The sequence below is a fragment of the Protopterus annectens genome, chromosome 15.part0 (assembly GCF_019279795.1).
Source record: "Protopterus annectens isolate FY-2018-M chromosome 15.part0, PAN1.0, whole genome shotgun sequence".
NCBI lineage: Eukaryota > Metazoa > Chordata > Ceratodontiformes > Protopteridae > Protopterus > Protopterus annectens.
Window position 1 is genome coordinate 26,669,263 of NC_056749.1, and position 21,968 is coordinate 26,691,230.

Here is a 21,968-nt window from a genome sequence, read left to right on the forward strand (position 1 = left end):
ACACTGAGGTCTTGACACCCTAGAAGCTTCTTGCCAGGTAGCAGTCACCGGTTCTGTCCTTAGAAGACATGCATGGCTTAAGTAACAGCCGTTGCCAGACCATGTTAAATCAAAATTTTTGGATGCCCACTTGCACAAAGACAACTTATTTGGCACTAAGGCGGAAGAGGTCTTAAAAAAGATGGAAGAAAAAGCAAAATCTATGCAGACATTTAAGGACTTCTTACAGGTCCAGCCACCCAGGTTCAGCAGACATTGTCCTTCCAAGCACTGGTCCTTTCCATCTCCCACCAGGTCAGTTCAGCCCAGACCCTGTGGAAGCAGACCCCCCCCCCCAGACAGCAGCCACAGGGAATGCAGAGATCTAAACAGTGGACTTCCTCCACTTCAAAAAACAGGGAGTTCTAAGCCACCCCCTTATGGAAAGAACTCACAATGACCCTCCTCCCCCACCTTCACTTACCCCTAGGAGGAAAACTCTCCTTTCATGGAAGCACTTGGGCCACCATTACCAGCAACCACTGGGTTCTCAACATAGTATCCCAGGGATACAAATTTTCTTTCCACACCCTTCCAACTCCAAAAGGGTTCCCAGATCTATCTCCAAACCAGTGGGCAGAGGTTCAAAAGCAAGTCCTTTCCCTGCTCTCTATGAGGGCAATAGAGCATGTTCCTGCAGAACAAAAAGGCCAAGGTTTCTACTCCAGTCTTTTTCTGGCACCCAGAAAAGAGGGCACCTGGTGCCCCATCCTTGATCTATCCATTCTAAACACCTTCCTGGTGATACCAAAATTCAAAATGCTCACCCTCCAGCAGCTCCTACCCATGCTTTCCAAGGATGCTTGGCTAGCCACCCTAGACCTAAAAGAGGCCTACCTCCACATACCTATCAGGGAATCATGCAGGAAATATCTCAGTTTCAGGGCAGGATCTCTGCACTTTCAGTTCTTTGCACTTCCCTTTGGCTTATCTACTGCTCGCAGAGTTTTCACAAAATGTCTGGCTCCGGCCATTGCCTGTTGCAGACAAAGGAATATCCAGATTTACCCATACTTAGATGACTGCCTAATTCAGGTAGACAGCCAGGAAAAGCTGCTCAAGTACCTGGGCTTTGTAAAGTCCCTACTAACCTCCCTAGGGTACACAATCAATGAAAAGAACTACAAAGAGGTACACACCCAAAGGATTATATTCCTGGGAGCAAGCCTGGACACAGCATCCCAGATGGCATTCCTTACACCAGGAAAGCAAACTTTCCTGACAGCCTACTTCTCTCAACTAGCCACCAGACCCCAGTTATCTGCAAGGGAAATCCTGTAAGCTCTGGGGTTCATGGCATCTTGCATTCTACTCATTCCATATGCCAGACTGCATATGAGGAAAGTTCAATGATACCTAAAAAGCCTTTGGTGTCAACACTCTCAAGACCTGGAGACTCTTATACCCATGATACCTTGCCTCAAAAAATATTTTCTTTGGTGGGCAACAGCTTGCTCCCACAACAAGGGACTACCTTTCTCACCACCCCCCTCTGCCCAGACCCTCACCACAAATGCATCAGACTATGTCTTGGGTTCACACCTGGATGGCAGGTGTATACAGGGCCAATAGAGCCCACAGCAAATCCATCTGCACATCAACCAAAAAGAGATAATAGCTGTCTAGCACACCTTGACAGTTTTCAAGCCCCTTCTCTCCCCAGGGGCTATCCTGATCAAAACAGACAATGCCATATCATGTGGTATATCAACAAGCAGGGAGGGACTCACTCCTACCCTCTATGCAGGATGGCCATGACCCTTTGGCACACAGCTGCTGCCATGCAACTCCGCCTGTTAGCACAATTCTTACCAGGTTCGCAAAACTCTCTGGCAGACCACTTAAGCAGAAATCTTCTGGACTCACACGAGTGGCAGCTTGACAAAAGAACCTTCACCCTAATAACTCAGAAATGGGGTACCCCAAAGGTTGACCTCTTTGCCTCCCACACCAACCATCAGCTCAGCAAGTTCTGCACCAGGGAGCATCACTGCATGGCTTGGAAAGTGGATGCCCTGTCCTTCCCCTGGGTCAGTCTATCGGTCTATGCCTTTCCTTCACTACCTCTCATCCTCAGGTACTGATCAAAATAAAGGAGGAAAAACCAAGGACAATTCTTAGTGCTGCAGACTGGTCTCACCAGCACTGGTACCCACTGCTGTGCAGCCTGTCCCCACTGCCTCCATGGCATCTCACTCAGATTCCAACCCTCCTTACCCAGAGGGAAGGAGAATTCATGCATCCCTAATTGCATATCCTCAGTTTGGCAGCTTGGTTTATTCCCTAATCCCCGATCAATCTGCCAACCTCAGTAAACAGGTTCTAGATGTTATACGTGAGGCCAGACACCCTAGCACTAGAAAGTCTTATGCTGACAAATGGAAAAGGTTCTGCACCTGGATTCAGGCTAAGGGAGCCAATACAGCACAGCCCTCTATCCCGCTCATCCTGGATTACTTAACTGACCTGCTACACTGTAGCATCTCTTTTTCTTCTATTAAAATTCATGCCTCTGCTATCTCTGCTCATTTACCCACTGAGCAGCCCCTTTTTTCACACCCTCTGAACAAACAGTTCCTAATAGGGGCTAGCAACCTAAGGCCACCCAGAAGAGCACCAACCCCAGCTTTGGACTAAACTTTGTGTTGGAAAAGCTCACCCTGCCCCCCATCGAACCAGCCTCAGCAGAGCTAAAATTTCTCTCTTGGAAGGCAGCTTTCCTTCTGGCCATCACTTCAGTCAGAAGGGTCTAAGAGCTGCAAGCACTCATGGCTGTGGAATCCTTCATAGGTTCATAGGTTCATAGGTTTATACTAGGCTATCTGCCCTAAGGCATTTATAAGCCTAGCCCAAATTATTGTGGCTTACGCCACCCCTTATATGAAAAAATACTGTGCCCATTAGTTTGTTGTGCCTCTGTCCAGCAGTGACCCAGAGATGATTCCCGGGGTAAACCTACGATCTCCCATCCACAGGTCTAGATTTCTCTTGAACAGAGTCAGCGAGGTGCTCTGCCTCACATGGACCGGGATTTTATTCCACAGCATAGGGAGTCTCTGAGTGATAAATCTATCCCTCCAGCACGTCCTATTTATATCCGTGCTAAGGTTTAAGTCGCTTGCTCTAGTGGTTTTGGTGGATTTGGATTTTTTGAGGTGGAGCATGTCCATTAATTCCGGGTTGGACATGGCCTTGTATGTCAGGCACATGTCACCTCTGAGCAGACGGTATGCGACTGAATAGAGCTGGAGTTTCTTCAATCTGGCAGCATATGACAGATTTTGGAGTCCCTTTATCCTTTTGGTGAGGAACTTTTGGGGTCTCTCCAATTGCTGCAGATGTCGGGTGAGATACATCCCGAATGGGGCATTGTACTCGATCATTGGTCTGATAAGTGAAGAGTACAGGAACAATGACCTCACTAGATCTGGATATGAATCCCTTCATGATCAGGTGGGCAATGTAGAAGGTCTTTCTAACCACTTTAGCAATGTGAGTGTCAAAAGAAAGGCCACTGTCAACCTGGGTCCCCAGGTCCCTGATAACCTCTTCTGTGCTTAGTGGATTGCCACCTATATGGTAGCTTGGGGTTACCTTGTTTTTCCCGAAGGGTATGACTATACATTTTTTGGCGTTTAACTTCAGGCCATGGCTCTGGCACCAGCTATCTGTTTCCGTGAGTCCCTTCTGAAGGATATCAGTGTCCGATGCACTTTCCACTATGGCGCCCAGTTTGCATCATCTTCCATGCTGACAGGGCATCCCTCAGGACTAACCCTTCATGCCCAAGGTGGTGTCCAGCATGGCTCCCAACCAGTCCATTCATTTGCCCACCTTTTTCCATAACCCACAGAACAAGGGGGAAAGGATCCTGTGCTCTCTAGATGTGCACAGACAGCTTAGAATCTATCTAGACAGGACTAAATCCTTCAGAAAGTCTGATCAACTGCTGGTTAGCTTTGTTGCAGGGGCAGAGGGCAAAGCCATCTCCAAACAAACCATTTCCAAATGGATAGCACACTGCATCCATTTCTGCTACAAGCAACATGGAAAGCCTCCCACTAAGGGGCTCAGGACTCACTCCACCAGAGCAGCCTCCACCTTTGCAGCTTTCCTCAAAGGAGTCCCCACCAGGGACATCTTGGAGGCTGCCACCTGGACATCTATTCACACCTTTACCAAACATTACCACCTGCCTATCTTCTCCAAATCCAGGGCAGGGTTTGCCTCTGCAGTCTTGCAGGGCATACTAGTCAGCCCCTAGTTTCCATGACCGCCTCCACCCATTTCCTCAGCTTTAAGAATCAGCCCAAATGTGATGACTGCAACAGTGAAACGCGAATAACATAGTACAGTTGTGTACACTTACCATAAATGTAGATGTTCAAGTGTATTCACTGTTGCAGTCTTGGTTTCCCTCCCTCCATCCCCCTCTTCTTTCTTCTCTTTCCTTACAAGGGACATATTGGTATTTACTTTCTACTGGTGGAGTTCTTCCATCAGAACCTGGCTCCCACTTGGGGGATACTGACAGGTTAGGGCAAGATAAACTGATGTAATGGCATCGGCTGCCTTACTTTATACTTCTGAGGACCTGACATCAGTCCTGAAGCAACAGCAACCAATGCATAAATACTAAGCTTCTGCTATTCAGGATGGCCGTGGGCTACCATGGCAGGGATAACGCAAATGTGATGACCTCAGCAGTGAATACACTCGAACATCTACAGTTATGGTAGTGTACACAACTGTACTTTCTGTAGGCTATGCTATGTCTTTATTAATGAAAATTAATACAAGTTAACACATAACATAGCTACACATCAAAATAAATAAGTAAATTAATTAATAACTACAAATAAATTGATTAATTAATTAAACAAACAGTGTAATTAATGCCAGCACTAAAAAATGAAAATATACAGTATAGCTGAAGTACAAAACAGGAGTTGAAAGCCAGAGAGATATGCTATATAACACACTGCAGTTTAGCACAATGCAGGGTAAAATAGAAGTTAAGAAACTTCATAAAAAAATTACAGTACATTGCTGAAAACAGAGTCCAAGACATAGTAAGACCCTTTGGCGTGGAAGCAAATTAAATGAGGGTGCAAAATTTAAATCATTTGGCCTAAAATGAGGAGGCATCTCCAAAATGTTGTGTCAGGAATAAAACATGAAGACAAATTTCAGAACCTGAGATAAGCATATGTTATTTAATGGTATGTTGCCTCACAGCAAGAGGTTCTCCCGTTCAGTTCTTGGCTGGAGTGCGGGGAGTGCCTTCTGTGTGGAGTCTGCATGTCCTCCCCCCGGCTGGGTGGGCATTCAAAAGAAATGCATAAATGGACGTGCCTTCGTGGAAGGTTGAACATCGAGCTGGCACCTCGGCATTCGTAAAAATCTACTGCCAATCATTACCGGACCGGAGTTCCTCTGTGGCGACCCCTAACCGGGAAAAGCCGAAAGACGAAAACAACAATGTCTAAAACCAGAAGGGGTTCCCAATTATAATCATTTAATGGGGAATTAAACAGGACACCTGTCAACAAATACAATGTAGTAAGGGTGTGATAAGCTACTGAAAAATAAATGTAGTATGATGCTGGGACAGTTAACTGGAGGATTTGTAGTGGATGCAATGATTAGGGTCTAGTAACTTAATTGGGTGTAATGATTAGGGTCTAGTAGCTTAATTAATTATGGTAGTCCTGTAGTCTTGTAGTCTTGCTGAGTCAGTGCAACTGCAGTGATTTGTCCATTGTTACATATTTTGCAAGTAACAAAAAATGGGATTCAAACCCTGGTCTACAGGTGACCAGTGTAATTTATCTTCCGAAAATAGGGTGGTGGTAGAAGCATAGTGCTCTGTGTGTGTGTGTGTGTGTGTGTGTGTGTGTGTGTGTGTGTGTGTGTGTGTGTGTGTGTGTGTGTGTGCGTGTGTGCGTGCATGTGTGCGTGCGTGTGTGTGTGTGTGTGTGTGTGTGTGTGTGTGTGTGTGTGTGTGTGTGTGTGTGTGTGTGAGATTCCCTCCATTGAATGGTCTTCTTATCGATGGAGTGAATGACTCTTCAATTCTCTTCAAGTGTTGTACTCCCTGCACCTTATCTATCAAAACCCCTTTCCATAATACTACAACTCTTCAAACAAATTTGATCAGAAGGTGTGATGGGGTTTTGGTGATCTGATCACAAAAGGAAACTGTATGTTTCCTTCAGCAATCATTTTAGTTTTAGATGTTTTGAGTTTTGTGATATGTTGAAGTTCTAAATGCTGTATTGAGTTTCACACACTTGCACAAGCACACAACACTCACACACAAGAGAAAGTCTGATTTGTTAGAACAGAGTCTGTTTTTGTTTTATCTCAGTGTTGCTGATGCAAGGAACACAAGCAGAGTAACTTGTCACATGATTTAAGTCACATGAGTGGGATTTAAGCTGGCTCTGGCATCCTACAGGTCACAGTTTGTTATTTCTTCAGCTTGACGTATGTGCTTGTCGTACGCTGAGAATGGTAACATGGTTTAGACCGAGTTCTTTCCTGTAGCAGCTTGTATCTTGTTCTCAGCACAGCTCCTCTGTAAACAAGCTGGCACCAAAGATACCTTGTAGTAACTAACAAGCATGTAGGTAAAATGATCAAATCTGTGTCATACGACTTAATTAAATGGATAAAAAAGTGTTTTTACTTTTCAGACAGTGTCCATTTGTCTGCATTCAGATGCCTGAAAGTTCAGTAGCAGAGAGTGCTTTGTATTTGTCAGAAGTATGATTATGTCCCAGGTGTGGTTCCTCACGCTACAGGTGCATTGTTCATTTACAATAGGTAGCCACACCCGGATGCTTATCAGTTACAAACTGCCTTGAGTACACTAAGCTTCTCTGTGTCTGATTGGCTGGCTGTCGTACAAGGTGAGTCTGCAGAACAACTGGTAGTGCTGGGGTTATTAAATGCCAAATGGATAATTCATGGGCAGGTGACATGAGCAGCTTGGGTAAATAATAACATTTGGCACCTTATAACTTCCCCAGGGCATGAGGCAGGGACAGGGCTACTAACAGCCACTGGGGCTCACCTCCTGGACCCACAAACTGGTTCAGTTCTGATGCAGCACATGTAAAGCAGATCAAGTACTATTTTTTCTGTGTCGGGCTCACCACATTCCTTTAATACCATTCTGATCTTGTTTCTTCTTCAGGGGAGGAAAAAGCTGCAAGCAGACCTACAGAAACTAAAGCAAGAACTGGATGAGGAGCGAGTGTCTGTACATCAGCTGAAGGTAACTGTAACACTGGGCAGCCTGCTGCCATTTGGCTAATCCCCTGTTAGGCACAGGACATCTTCTAGCCTCTGTTAATTAATTTTTTGTTCAGTTTTGCTTACTGGAGGTTCTGTTGGGAAAGTAATGTGGAGTATTTTGAGATGATCAAAGAAGAGGAAATTTTTCAAAACTAGTTACGTTGTTTATCACCATAACAGTATTTGCCCAGCATTTAGTGTAAACGTGCCAATTTGCAATTTATATAAATGCAGTTATAGTAAACAGAAGTAAACTTTGTATACTAACTCTAATTTCTAAAGTCCTGTCCCCTCACTGTTTTATAGGTTTTAGTCTTTCATGTAAAGCATCCACCTCCACAATTTATAGTATATTTAGTTACTGACAGTTATAAAGTGATGGGACAAGACTAACTTACATCAGCTGTACGAGTTTGACAGATGTTATGCAATAATTTAATTTGTCTCCATTTTCTAGACAAATACATTGTAGATGTATTCAAATTAGAGACCTGACAAATGATGACACAACTTCCAAGTAATGCACATAGCATACCCTGTAATAACTGCAATAAATGTGTTTGCACACATTGTATATACATGTACATACATGTGCATGTATATGTCATACTGCATATCCAGGTTGTGTGTTGGTACATTTTGTGTACACATGTTCATATGTGTATATACATATGTATACATTGCAAGTTTGCTCACATAGAATGTATACACATGTATAGATTGTGAGTGTGCGTATGCATTTTCTATGTGTTTGTGTCTGCGTGTCTGTATGTAAGAAACTGTGTGTCTGTGTGTGTGTGTGTGTGTGTGTGTGTGTGTGTGTGTGTGTGTGTGTGTGTGTATGCCTGTGCACACAAGTGCGTATGTTGTGAAACATTACGGTCACTATAACAGCCCAAAGAATACTGGTTGTGATGATGTGCCAGGATGCTTTAAGCTCTTATTATGTACCTAAGAGATCATCTCCCTAAGTGCCCCTCCTTAGGTGAGGCTGAATAAGGGAACTGTGGCTAGCTTACTGTCCAGTTTTTTTTTGTAATTCTACTGGGTGGTGATTCTGTTGTTATGCTATTGTGGGAGTACCTCCACTGCCACACACTCTGCATCCCTCTAGTGAGACACTGAAAGTATGTCCACTCCCACCCACTCTAGGTCCCGCTATTGAGACACTGAAAGCACTTCCACCACCAACCACTCTACGTACCTCTAGTAAGACAATGAAAGTACTTCCACTGCCACCCACTCTATGTCCCTCTAATGAGACACTGAATGTATCTCAACAGCCACCCACTCTACGTATCTCTAGTGAGACAATGAAAGTACCCTCAATGGCACCCACTCTATCTCCCTCTAGTGAGGCACTGAAAGTACCTCCACTGCTATCCACTTTACGTCCCTTTAATGAGATACTGAAAGTACCCCCACTGCCACTCACTCTATGGCCCTCTAGTGAGACATTAAAAGTACCTCCACTGCCACCCAGTCTACTTCCCTCTAGTAAGACAGTGAAAGTACCTTCACGGACAGCCACTTGACATCCCTCTAAGGAGACAATGGAAGTACCTCCACTGCTACCCACTCTAAATCCCTCTAGTGAGACACAGAAAATACACGCACTGCCACCCACTCTATGGCCCCCTAGTGACAAACTGAAAGTACCACCACTGCCACCCATTCTACATCTCTCTAGTGACACACAGAAAATACCTCCACTGTCACCCACTCTACGTCCCTTTAGTGAGACAATGAAAGTACCTCTACTGCCACCCACTCTAAATTGCCCTAGTAAGACACTGAAAGTACATTCACTATGACCCACTCTACGTCACTCTAGTGAGACACTGAAAGTAACCCGACTGCCACCCACTCTTCATCCATCCAGTGAGACACTGAAAGCCCTCCACTGCCACACACTTGATGTCCCCCTAGTGAGACTGAAAGTACCACCACTGCCACCCATTCTACATCCCTTTAGTGAGACAATGAAAGTACCTCCACTGTCACCCACTCTACATCCCTCTAGTAAGATAGTGAAAGTACCTTCACTGCCAGACACTCTACGTCCGTCTAATGAGACAATGAAAGTACCTCCACTGCCATGCACTCTAAATCGCTATAGTAAGACACAAAAAGTACCTCCACTGCCACCCACTCTACGTCACTCTAGTAAGATAGTGAAAGTACCTCCATTGCCACACACTCCAAATTCTCTAGTGAGACACTGAAAGTACCTCCACTGCCACCCACTCTACGTCCCTCTAGTGAGACACTGAAAGTACCTCCACTACCACCCACTCTACATCCCTATAGTGAGACAATGAAAGTACCTCCACTACCACCCACTCTACGTCCCTCTAGTGAGACACTGAAATTACCACCACTACCAGCCACTCTACATCCCTCTAGTGAAACACTGAAAGTACCTCCACTGCCAGTGACTTTAAATCGCTCTAGTAAGACACTGAAAGTACCTTCAGTGCCACCCATTCTACATCCCTCTAGTGAGACACTGAAAGTACCTCCAATGACACCCACTCTACATCCCTCTCATGAGAAACTGAATGTACCTGCACTGCCACCAACTCTATGTCCCTCTAGTGAGACACGGAAAGTACCCCCACTGCCACCCACTCTATATCCCTTGAGTGAGACACTGAAAGTACAACCACTACCAGCCACTCTACATCCCTCTAGTAAGATAGTGAAAGTATCTCCACTGCCACCCACTCTACGTCCCTCTAATGAGACAATGAAAGTACCTCCACTACAACCCACTCTACGCCCCTCTAGTGAGACACTGAAAGTACCACCACTACCACAAACTATACGTCACTCAAGTAAGGCAGTGAAAGTACCTCCACTGCCAGCCACTCTACATCCCTCTAGAGAGACACTAAAAGCACCTCCAATGCCACCCACTCTAAATCCCTCTAGTAAGACCCTGAAAATAGCTTCAGTGCCACCCACTCTACGACGCTGTAGTGAGACACTGAAAGTAACCCCACTGCCATCCACTCTACATCCCACTAGTGAGACACTGAAAGTACCTCCACTGACACCCACTCTACATCCCCTTCATGAGAAACTGAAAGTATCTGCACTGCCACCAACTCTATGTTCCTCTAGTGAGACACTGTAAGTACCCCTACTGCCACCAACTCTACGTCCCTCTAGTGAGACATTAAAAGTACCTCCACTACCACCCACTCTAAGTTTCTCTTGTGAGACACTGAAAGTACCGCCACTACCAGCCACTCTGCATCCCTCTAGTAAGATAGTGAAAGTACCTCCACTGCCAGCCACTCTACGTCCCTATGAGACAAAGTACCTCCACTGCCACACACTCTATGTCCCTCTAGTGAGACACTGAAAGTACCTCCACTAACACCCACTCTACGTCCCTCTAGTGAGACACTAAAAGTACCTCCACTAACACCCACTCTATGTCCCTCTAGTAAGGCAGTGAAAGTACCTCCACTGCCAGCCACTCTATGACCCTCTAATGAAACAATGAAATACCTCCATTGCCATCCACTCTAAATCCCTCTGAGACACTGAAAATACCCCACTGCCACCCACTCTACATCCCTCTAGTGAGAAAGTGAAAATAGCTCCACAACCACCCCCTCAATGCCCCCTAGTGAGAAGATAAATGTACCACCACTGCCACTTATTCTACATCCCTCTTGTGAGGCACTGAAAGTACCTCCATTGTCACACTCTACGTCACTCTCTTGAGAAATTGTAAATACCTCCACTGCTGCCAACTCTAAGTCCCTCTAGTGAGACAAAGAAAGTACCTCCACTGCCACCCACTCTACATCACTTCTAGTGAGACACTGAAAGTACCACCACTGCCACCCACTTTATGTCCCCTAGTGAGACACTGAAAGTACCTCCACTGCCACTCACTCTATGGCCCTCTAATGAGACACTGAAAGTATCTCCACTGTCACCCATTATATGTCCCTCTATTGAGATAATAAAAGTACCTCCACTGCCACCAACTCTACATCCCTCTAGTGAGACACTGAAATTACACACACTGCCACCCACTCATCGTTCTAGTGAGACAATGAAAGTACCTCTACTGCCAACCACTCTACATCCTTCTCGTTAGACACTGAAAGTATCTCCACTGCCACTGACTCTACGTCCCTCTAGTAAGACACTAAATGTACCTCTACTGCCACCCACTCTACATCCCTCTAGTTAGACACTGAAAGTATCTCCACTGTCACCCATTCTATGTCTCACTAGTGAGATAATGAAAGTACCTCCACTACCACCCACTCAATATCCCAATAGTGAGACAATGAAAGTTTCTCCCTTGCCACCCACTCTACATCCCTCTACTGAGACACTGAATGTGCCTCACTTCTACCCACTCTACGTCCCTCTTGTGAGACACTGAAAGTATCTCCACTGTCTCCCATTCTATATCCCTCTAGTGAGACATGAAAGTAAACCCACTGCAACCCACTGTACGCCACTCTAGTGAGACACTGAAAGTAACCCGACTGCCACCCACTCTTCATCCCTTCAGTGAGACACTGAAAGCCCTCCACTGCCACACACTTGATGTGCCCCTAGTGAGACACTGAAAGTACCACCACTGCCGGCCATTCTACATCCCTTTAGTGAGACACTGAAAGTACCACCACTGCCACCCACTCTGCATCCCTCGAGTGAGACACTGAAAGTACCACCACTACCAGTCACTCTACATCCCTCTAGTAAGAGAGTGAAAGTACCTCTACTGCCACCCACTCTACGTCCCTCTAATGAGGCAATGAAAGTACCGCCACTACTACCCACTCTACGCCCCTCTAGTGAGACACTGAAAGTACCTCCACTACCACCCACGCTATGTCCCTCAAGTAAGGCAGTGAAAGTACCTCCACTGCCAGCCACTCTACTTCCCTCTAGTGAGACTGAAAGCACCTCCACTACCACCCACTCAAAATCCCTCTAGTAAGACCCTGAAAGTACCTTCAGTGGCACCCACTTTATGTCGCTGTAGTGAGACACTGAAAGTAACCCAACTGCCACCCACACTACATCTCCCTAGTGAGACACTGACAGTACCTCCACTGACACCCACTCTAAGTCCCTCTCATGTGAAATTGAAAGTACACACACTGCTACCAACTCTGTGTCCCTCTAGTGAGACATTGAAAGTACCTCCACTACCACCCACTCTAAGTCCATCTAGTGAGACACTAAAAGTACCTCTACTAACACCCACTCTACATCCCTTTAGTAAGGCAATGAAAGTACCTCCACTGTCAGCCACTCTATGACCCTCTAATGAAACAATGAAATACCTCCATTGCCACCCACTCTAAATCCCTCTGAGACACTGAAAATACCCCCACTGCCATCCACTTTATGTCCCTCTAGTGAGACACTGAAATCGCTCCACAACCACCCCCCTCAATGCCCCCTAGTGAGAAAATAAAAGTACCACCATTGCCACTTATTCTACATCCCTCTTGTGAGGCACTGAAAGTACCTCCATTGTCACAGACTCTTCGTCCCTCTAGTGAAAAAATGAAAGTACCTCCACCGCTACCCCCTCTAAATCATTCTAGTAAGACACTAAAAGCACCTCCATTGTCACACTCTATGTCACTCTCTTGAGAAATTGTAAATACCCCTACTGCTGCCAACTCTAAGTCCCTCTAGTGAGACAAAGAAAGTACCTACATGGCCACCCACTCTACATCACCTCTAGTGAGACACTGAAATTCCCACAACTGCCACCCACTTTATGTCCCCTAGTGATACACTGAAAGTACCTCCACTGCCACCCACTCTATGGCCCTCTAATGAGACATTGAAGGTACCCCCACTGGCACCCTCTCTATGTCCCTTTATTAAGACAATAATACTACCTGCACTGACACCAACTGCATGCCCCTTTAATAAGACTGTGAAAGTATCTCTACTACAAGCCACTCTACATCCTTCTAGTCAGACACAGAACGTACCTCCACTGCCACCCACTCTGAATCCCTCTAGTAAGACCTAAAAGTACCTCCACTGTCACCATCTCTACATCCCTCTAGTAAGACACTGAAAGCACCTCCACTGTCAGCCACTTTACGTCCCTCTAATGAGACAATGAAAATACATCCATTGCCACCAACTCTAAATCCCTCTAGTGAGACACTGAAAATACCCCTACTGCCACACTCTATATCCTTCTAGTGAGACACTAAAAGTACCTCCACTGAAACCCACTCAACGTCCCCAGTGAGACATTGAAAGTACCACCACTGCCCCCATTGTACAACCCTCTAGTGGGACACTGAAAGTACCTCCACTGTCACCCACTCTACTTCCATCTATTGTGACATGGAAATTACTTCCACTGCCACCCACTGTAAATTGCTCTACTGAGAACCAGAAAGCACCTTTACTGCCACCCACCTTAAATCCCTTTAGTGACACACTGAAAGTAACCAATTGCCTCCCACTCTACATCCCTGTAGTGAGACATTGAAAGTACCTCCACTGCCATCCACTGCACATTCCTCAAAGTCAGAAACTGAAGACATCTCCACTGCCACCCAACCTACATTCCTCTAGTGAGACACTGAAAGCACCCCACTACCACACACTCCACATCCCTCTAGTGAGACATTGAAAGTACCCCACTGCCACCCACTCTATGTCTCTTTAGTAAGAAACTAAAACTACCTCCACTGCCACCCACTTTATATCCCTCTAGTTAGACACTCAAAGTATCTGCACTGTCACCCATTCTACGTCCCTCTAGTGAGATAATAAAAGTACCTCCAATGCCACCAACTCTACATCCCTTTAGTGAGACACTGAAATTACCCTCACTGCCACCCACTCTACATCCCTCTAGTGAGACACGGAAAGTGCCTCCAGTGCCGCCCACTCTATGTCCCTCTAGTAAGACACTAAAAGTACCTCCACTGCCACATACTCAAAATCCCACTAGTTAGACACTGAAAGTGTCTCCACTGTCAACCCATTCTACGTCCCGCTAGTGAGATAATGAAATTAAATCCACTGCCATGCACTTTACATCCCTTGAGTAGGACATGAAAAGAACCTCAACTGCCACCCACTCTACTTCCCTCTAATAAGATAGTGAAAGTACCTCCACTGCCAGCCAATCTACGTTCCTCTAGTGAGACAATGAAAGTACCTCCACTGACACCCTCTCTAAATCTCTATAGTAAGACACTAAAAGTACCTCCACTGCCACCCACTCTACCTCCCTCTAGTAAGATAGTGAAAGTACCTCCATTGCCACCCACTTTAAATCCCTCTAGTGAGATACTGAAAATACCCCAACTGCCACCCACTCTATGTCCACCTAGTAAGAAACTGAAAGTACCTCCACTGTCACCCATGCTACATCCCTCTAGTGAGACAATGAAAGTACCTCTGTTGCCACCCACTCCAAATCTCTCTAGTAAGACACTGAAAGTACATTATCTACCACCCACTCTGAGTCACTCTAGTGAGACACTAAAAGTAACCCCACTGCCTCCCACTCTACATCCCTCTAGTAAGACACTGAAAGTACCTCAACTGCCACACGCTCAACGTCCCCCTGGTGAGACACTGAATGTATCACCTCTGGCACACATTCCACATCCCTTTAGTGAGACACTGAAAGTACCTCCACTGTCACCCACTCTACGTCCCTCTATTGAGACAATGAAAGTACCTCCACTGCCACCAACTCTAAATTGCTCTAGTGAGACACTGCAAGTACCTTCAGTGCAGCTGACTCTGTCACTCTAGTGAGACACTGAAAGTAACCCCACTGCCACCCACTCTACATCCCTCTAGTGAGACACTGAAAGTACCTCCACTGCCACCTACTCTATTTACCTCTAGTGAGACACTTAAAGAACCTCCACTGACACCCACTGTAAGTCCCTCTCATGAGGAATTGAAAGTACACACACTGCTACCAACTCTATGTCCCACTAGTAAGACAATGAAAGTACCTCAACTGCCACCCACTCTATGTCCCTCTAGTGAGACCTAGAAAGTACTTCCACTACCACCGTGATGTCCCTAGTGAGATAATGAAAGTAACACCACTGCCCCATTGTACAACCCTCTAGTGAGATACTGTAAGTACCTCCATTGTCACCCACTCTACTTCTGTCAAGTGTGACACTAAAAGTAATTCCACTGCCACCCATTCTAAATTACTCAACTAAGACACTGAAAGTACCTTCACTGCCACCCACCTTACACCCCTCTAGTGAGACACTGAAAGTAACCCACTGCCACCAACTCTATGCCCATGTAGTCAGACAATGAAAGTTCCTCCACTGCCACCTACTCTACATCCCACTAGTGAGACACTGAAAACACCTCTACTGCCACCCACTTTACATCCATCGAAATCAGACATTTAAGGTACCTCCACTAGCATCCCACCCTTACTTTCCTCTAATGAGACACTGAAAGTACCCCAATGCCACCCACTCTACATCCCTCTAGTGAGACACTGAAAGTACCTCACTGCCACCCACTCTACATCCCTCTAGTTAGACACTGAATGTATCTCCACCATCACCCATTCTATGTCCCTCTAGTGAGATAATGTAAGTGCCTCCACTACCACCAACTCAACATCCCACTAGTGAGACAATGAAAGTTTCTCCCCTGCAACCCACTCTACATCCCTCTAGTGAGACACTGAATGTCCCTCACTGCCACCCACTCTATGTCCCTTTAGTAAGACACTAAAAGTACTTCCACTGCTACCCACTCTACATCCCTCTAGTGAGACACTGAATGTCCCTTACTGCTACCCACTCTACATCTCTCTTGTGAGAAACTGAAAGTAAACCCACTGCAACCCACTCTATGTCCCTCTAGTGAGACAATGAAAGTACTACCACTGCCGACCAGTCACGTTCCCTTAGTGAGACACTGAAAGTAACCCCACTACTAACCACTCAACACCTGTCAAGTGAGACATTGAAAGTAGCTCCACTGTTATCCATTCTACATCCATCTAGTGAGAGAATGAATGTATCTTCAATACCACCCACTTTACGTTCCCTCTAGTGAGGTAATGAAACTAACTCCACTGCCACGCTATTTGCATCCCTTAAGTAGGACACGAAAAGTACCTCAACTGACACCCACTCTACTTCCCTCTGGTACGACAGTGAAAGTACCTCCACTGCCAGCCACTCTACATCCCTCTAGTGAGACACTGAAAGTACCTTCACTGACACCCTCTCTAAATCTCTATAGTAAGACACTAAAAGTACCTCCACTGCCACCCACTCTACCTCCCTCTAGTAAGATAGTGAAAGTACCTCCATTGCCACCCACTTTAAATCCGTCTAGTGAGATACTGAAAATACCCCAACTGCCACACACTCTACGTCCATCTAATGAGAAACTGAAAGTACCACCGTTGCTACCCATTCTACATTCCTCTAGTGAGACACTGAAAGTACCTCCACTGTCACCCAATCTATGTCTCTCTAGTAAGACAATGAAAGTACCTCCACTGCCACCCACTCCAAATCTCTCTAGTAAGACACTAAAAGTACATTATCTACCACCCACTCTGTGTCACTCTAGTGAGACACTGAATGTAACCCCACTGCCTCCCACTCTACATCCCTCTAGTAAGACACTAAAAGTACCTCAACTGCCACACACTCAACGTCCCCCTGGTGAGACACTGAAAGTACCACCACTGGCACACATTCCACATCCCTTTAGTGAGACACTGAAAGTACCTTCACTGTCACCCACTCTACATCCCTCTATTGAGACAATGAAAGTACCTCCACTGCCGCCAACTCTAAATCGCTTTAGTTAGACACTGCAAGTACCATCAGTGCAGCCGACTCTGTCACTCTAGTGAGACACTGAAAGTAACCCCACTGCCACCCACTCTACATCCCTCTAGTGAGACACTGAAAGTACCTCCACTGCCACCTACTCTATGACCCTCTAGTGAGTTACTTAAAGAACCTCCACTGACACCCACTCTAAGTCCCTCTTGTGGGAAATTGAAAGTACACATACTGCTACCAACTCTTTGTCCCACTAGTAAGACAATGAAAGTACCTCCACTACCACCCACTCAACATCCCATTAGTGAGACAATTATTTATTTTACATTTGTTAACCAGGGCTGTCTGACTGAGCCGAAAAGGCCCTTTTTCACAGAGGCCCGGGGAGAAAAGCTCCACAAAGAAAAATTATAGACACATTTAGTTATTTAGACATGATCAGTATACACACAAATTACAGGAGACGTTTTTACAGTGGTATGCGGCACATAAACAGTTACAGTGGAGAGAACAAACAAAAAAATATTAATTTAAAAAATAAAGGTAATTAATAGATTTGTGGTGTACAGCTGAAATTTGGAACATAGGTAGAATGCATACATAGTACACAGGTACAGTACATACATTGTAGATTAGCCAGTGTTTGTGAGTAAGATTGAAAACTATTATCAAGTGCTCTAGATTTTGTATGTATGTGTTGTACGCTTTCACTAGCCTGGGGAGCAATCATGGCACTGCCAACTTTCCTTGAGATGTTGCCTGATGAGGTCTTTAAAGGAGGCTTTGGATGATGTGTTTTGAATGCTTGTAGGGACAGAGTTCCATTTTTAGCCACTGAACTACTATATAGTGCATCTCCAAAGCTATTGTAGCTGTTGGTGACTTCTAGTAGTAGTTTGCTTGATGATCTAAGAGGCCTTTTGGCTGAGTGATGTTGTACTAGGTTTTGAGGGCAGGACACTTATTGGGGAGGTAATAGATAGAATGACAGAGGCAGAGCTGATTGTAGGTTAGGAGGTTGGGCAGTTCAAGCCAGTGGAGCTGTCTCAAAGCAGTACAGTGATGAGTTCTATATGAGCAATTTGCAGCAAAGTGGGCAATTCTGTTATAGCAGGCTTCCATTTTGCTTAGTTCAGTTTTGTTGAGATTAGTCAGAATGGGAGATGCATAGAGTAGGGTGGATAGAAGTTGGGAGCAAGCAATGGCTGATCTTGTGTTGTTGGTAAGAAATGGTTTGATACAGTAGAGCGATCCCAGTTTGGCATGTACTTTTTTAATAGTTAAGTTGAGATGACTATCAAATTTTAGGTGGGAGTCTATGGTTATTCCCAATAGCTTAGCCTGTGCCACTGGAGCAATTGGAGTAGCATTAGTGGAGTAGATAGTGAATTGACTATTAGTGTTTTTGTTAGAACTGGTTATAATCATAAGCTGAGTTTTCTTTGGATTGAGGATAAGTTGGGCTTTGGTAAGGTAGTTTTCAACGTCAGAGAATGCTAGTTGAGTTGTTTGCAGTAGGGTGGGAATGTTTTGTGCAGCACAGATTAAGGTAGTGTCATCTGCATACTGAATTATAGATGCATGCTGTGTGGAGGTATGGAGGTCATTTGTGAAGACTGTGAATAGTAGTGGTTCGAAGATAGAACCCTGTGGGACACCTATAGTTATGGGCAGCTGAGGAGAGAGAGAATTTTCCCATTTCACAGCTTGGTACCTGTCAGTTAAGTAGTTTTGGAACCAGGTAAGAGTGGAATTTGATAGATGATATTGGTTTAGTTTATTTAGCAGGATTTGGTGTGAGACTGTGTCAAATGCTTTGGACATATCCAAAAAAAGAGTTGACACTTGTAGGCCTTCATTTTTGAGACAGTTTACTGTGTCTGTGAAGCAGAGGAGGGCTGTAGTGGTACTATGGGCAGGTCTGAAATGATGCTGAGTAGGTGACAGGATGTTGCTGTCTAGGAGATAGTTTAACATCTGGGTATGGATGCATTTTCTAGGATTTTGGCCAGGGGGGAGAGTAAAGCAATGGGTCTGTAGTTATTAAGTTCAGTGGAGGTCCCGCCTTTATGTATGGGTGTAACATAGGATATTTTCCTGAGTTTGGGCACATAGTTTTCAACAACTGATCTGTTTATGAGAGTGGAGACTGGGATAGCAATAGCATCTGCTGTGAGTTTCAAGAAATAGCTGGGGAGTAGGTCGGCTGCTGTTGATGAGGTTTTTAGTTTGGAGAGCATGCTTTTGATTGAAGTGGTGGAAACTGTTTTGAGGGTAAAGCTAGTATTAGAGTTATTTGTGTTGGGGGGATAGTGAGGAAGGAACTGCCCTGTGATACTAAGGATAGAATTGAGTTCACAAAGTGAGAGTTGAATTGTGTTTCAATGGGAACTTTAGTGTCAGGGGTGGTTGGTTTGGGGGTAGCCTTTTGGGGGGATTTTAGTAGCTGGTTTACATTTTTCCAAAATTTTTGCGGGTTGTGTTGGTATTTAGTTTGTAATTGTTGTGTAGTAGGATTTTTTGTCCAGCCTAATGCATTTTTTTGCACGGTTGCGCAGTTCTTGGTATTTAGTTAGGCTTTGTGTTTCTTTGTTTTTTTTGATAGTAAAGCCAGGCAGTGTCTCTGGACTTGAGGATTTGTTTGGTTTCTTTACTGAGCCAGGGGTTTGTAGAGGTTCTAACCTTGATTTTGCGCAATGAAGTGACAGTGTCTAGGTGTTGTAGAAATGTTTTGTTGAAATATGCTACAGCCTGGTCAAGTGGGAGGGTTTTTAGGGGGGGGTCCAATCACAGTTACAGAGTAAAGTGTTGACCTCAGGAGAGGATTTTTTCGTGTTTCTAGTGGATATATAGTTAGTGGTTTTGCATATGCTTGTTCTACTATGTATAAAGTATATTATGTTGTGGTCACTTAAGGTGTCTGGGAGACTGCCTGTGTGAGGGTACAATGTGGGGTTGTTAGTTAGGACCCAGTCAAGGATGGATTCCCTTTTAGATTTTTTATCACATCTAGTTGGAATTTGGACTAGCTGCTGGTAGCCGTGTAGATTTATTAGATTACTTGGTGGTTCTGATATACAGGTGAACCAATCTAGGTTGAAGTCCCCCAGAATAAGGGTTTCTTGTGAGTATGTGGAAGAACACCAGGATAAGAAGTCTTCAAGGCTAGCAGGTGTATTACCAGGTGGAATATAGATCACAATTGTGGTGATGACCTTTTTAGGATGAAGTTGAAGTTGTGAGATAAGTATGTCCCAATTATTGGGGGAGGGGTAGGAGTTTGGTAATTGATGGACAGTTAAATATGACTTGTACAGTAAGGCAGTTCCACCCCCTTTACGAAGTGGTCTGTCTTGTCTAATGATATTGTAGCCAGTAGGGAGAACTTCTGAGTTAGCTATGTTTTTATTTAGCCAGGTTTCTGTTAAAGCAACTATGTCTGGGGAGTAGTGTGCTATTGTGGCCTGGAGTTCAGGTATTTTATTTTTGATACTTCTGATATTAATATTTAGCATTAAAAGATGGTTGGTTTTGCTGCTGTTGTTGATTTGCCCAGGGATGAAGAAAGTGGGGATGTTATGTTCTGACATTTGTGTTGGAGCAGTTTGAGTTGGACAGGATGGATTTCGGCCTGGGTTTGGGTGGATATCCCCACTTATGGTGAGCCTGGAGTTAAAATGGTTATACAGATGTTGGAGTTTGGTGAGGAGTGTGAGAAAGTATTGTGTTTTTTGGAGTAGGAATGAGAGCATATGTGTTTAGTCCTGAATTGGTCCGTTATGTAGTTCTTGAATAACTGTGGGCAGATATTATTGTAATGTATGGTGTCTGTATACGAGAGTGCATAATGCAGTGTTGTGCTACTAAGTTTAGGGATATTGCTAGAGTGATAACTTGTGGTGTTGCAAAGAATTATGAGAAGACAGACTAGACTTAGTTGCGTGATAGTCATGGTTATAAAGTTTAAGTTTTTTCTAGGTGGGGGGTCTGAATAGGAATTATAGGGTTGCACTATATGTGGATGGGGAAGTAGTGTGTGTGATGTAAAAAATACCTAGTGGGAATGAGAGTGATTGGGAGTGTTTTCTGTGGAGCAAGTTGGTGTGGTATAATGTGATATGACTTGAGAAGCTGTAATTGGTGGAGGTGATGTGAGGGTGAGCTGTGGGTGTGGCTGTGATTACTATAAATGTAGAGGTAGTGGGGGCGGGAGGGAATAGGGGGCAGGGCAGGAGAGCTGAGAGAGCCCGAGCGTTAGTGAGGGCGAACGGAGCAGGGCAGAGCCAACCAAGACAAAAGAAAAAGTAAGTATAACTTTACAAATATGAACACTTTAAAACAAATTCCTGAGGTCTAATGGCTTACCGGCAAGCAGAATGTAATTGCTGAGGAGCACTTGTGTCCTGGTGGAAGACTAGAAATTTAAAGATGGCTCCATACTCAGCAGGATTCTAATATAGACTTTGTATTGGGGGAGGGAGATAGCACAAGGAAGTAAACCAGGTGGAATGCAAAGAAACCAGAGAGGCAATCAGTGGAAATCAGTGAAGGCCTCAGAGGGGTAAGTAATAATTCAAACTACCTGTAAAGTGAAGGAGAGAAGAAACTGCAAAGTTTATTAAGGTTGGGAGTGTGTCTTTACACTGACTTGCTGATTAGTAACCAGTTTGTGCACAGATTAGAGTAGGGAGATACATTAGCAATGAAGGGGAATGTATAGAGATGCAAATAAACAGGTGGGCCTCCAAGTGATATAAACTAAGGCAGAAAGCACTGAGAGGGCTGCTTGATGGTTAATTT

At 44.8% G+C, this 21,968-nt stretch overlaps 1 protein-coding gene across 2 annotated transcripts in view; it reads left to right on the forward strand.

Annotated features, from left to right (window-relative positions):
- Positions 1-21,968, forward strand: part of LOC122790032 (myosin-10-like) — a 1,094,188-nt gene that overhangs the window by 773,676 nt on the left and 298,544 nt on the right. Inside the window, exons 1-2 of one of the 2 annotated variants that reach the window (XM_044057584.1) lie at positions 6,550-6,667; positions 7,241-7,321. Coding sequence is in view for 1 of the 2 variants with exons in the window: in XM_044057583.1 (XP_043913518.1) it covers positions 7,241-7,321 (81 nt within the window). In the remaining variant the exon portion in view is untranslated. Of the gene's footprint in view, positions 1-6,549; positions 6,668-7,240; positions 7,322-21,968 lie in introns of those variants that run through there. The other variant, XM_044057583.1, reaches the window with a different exon arrangement.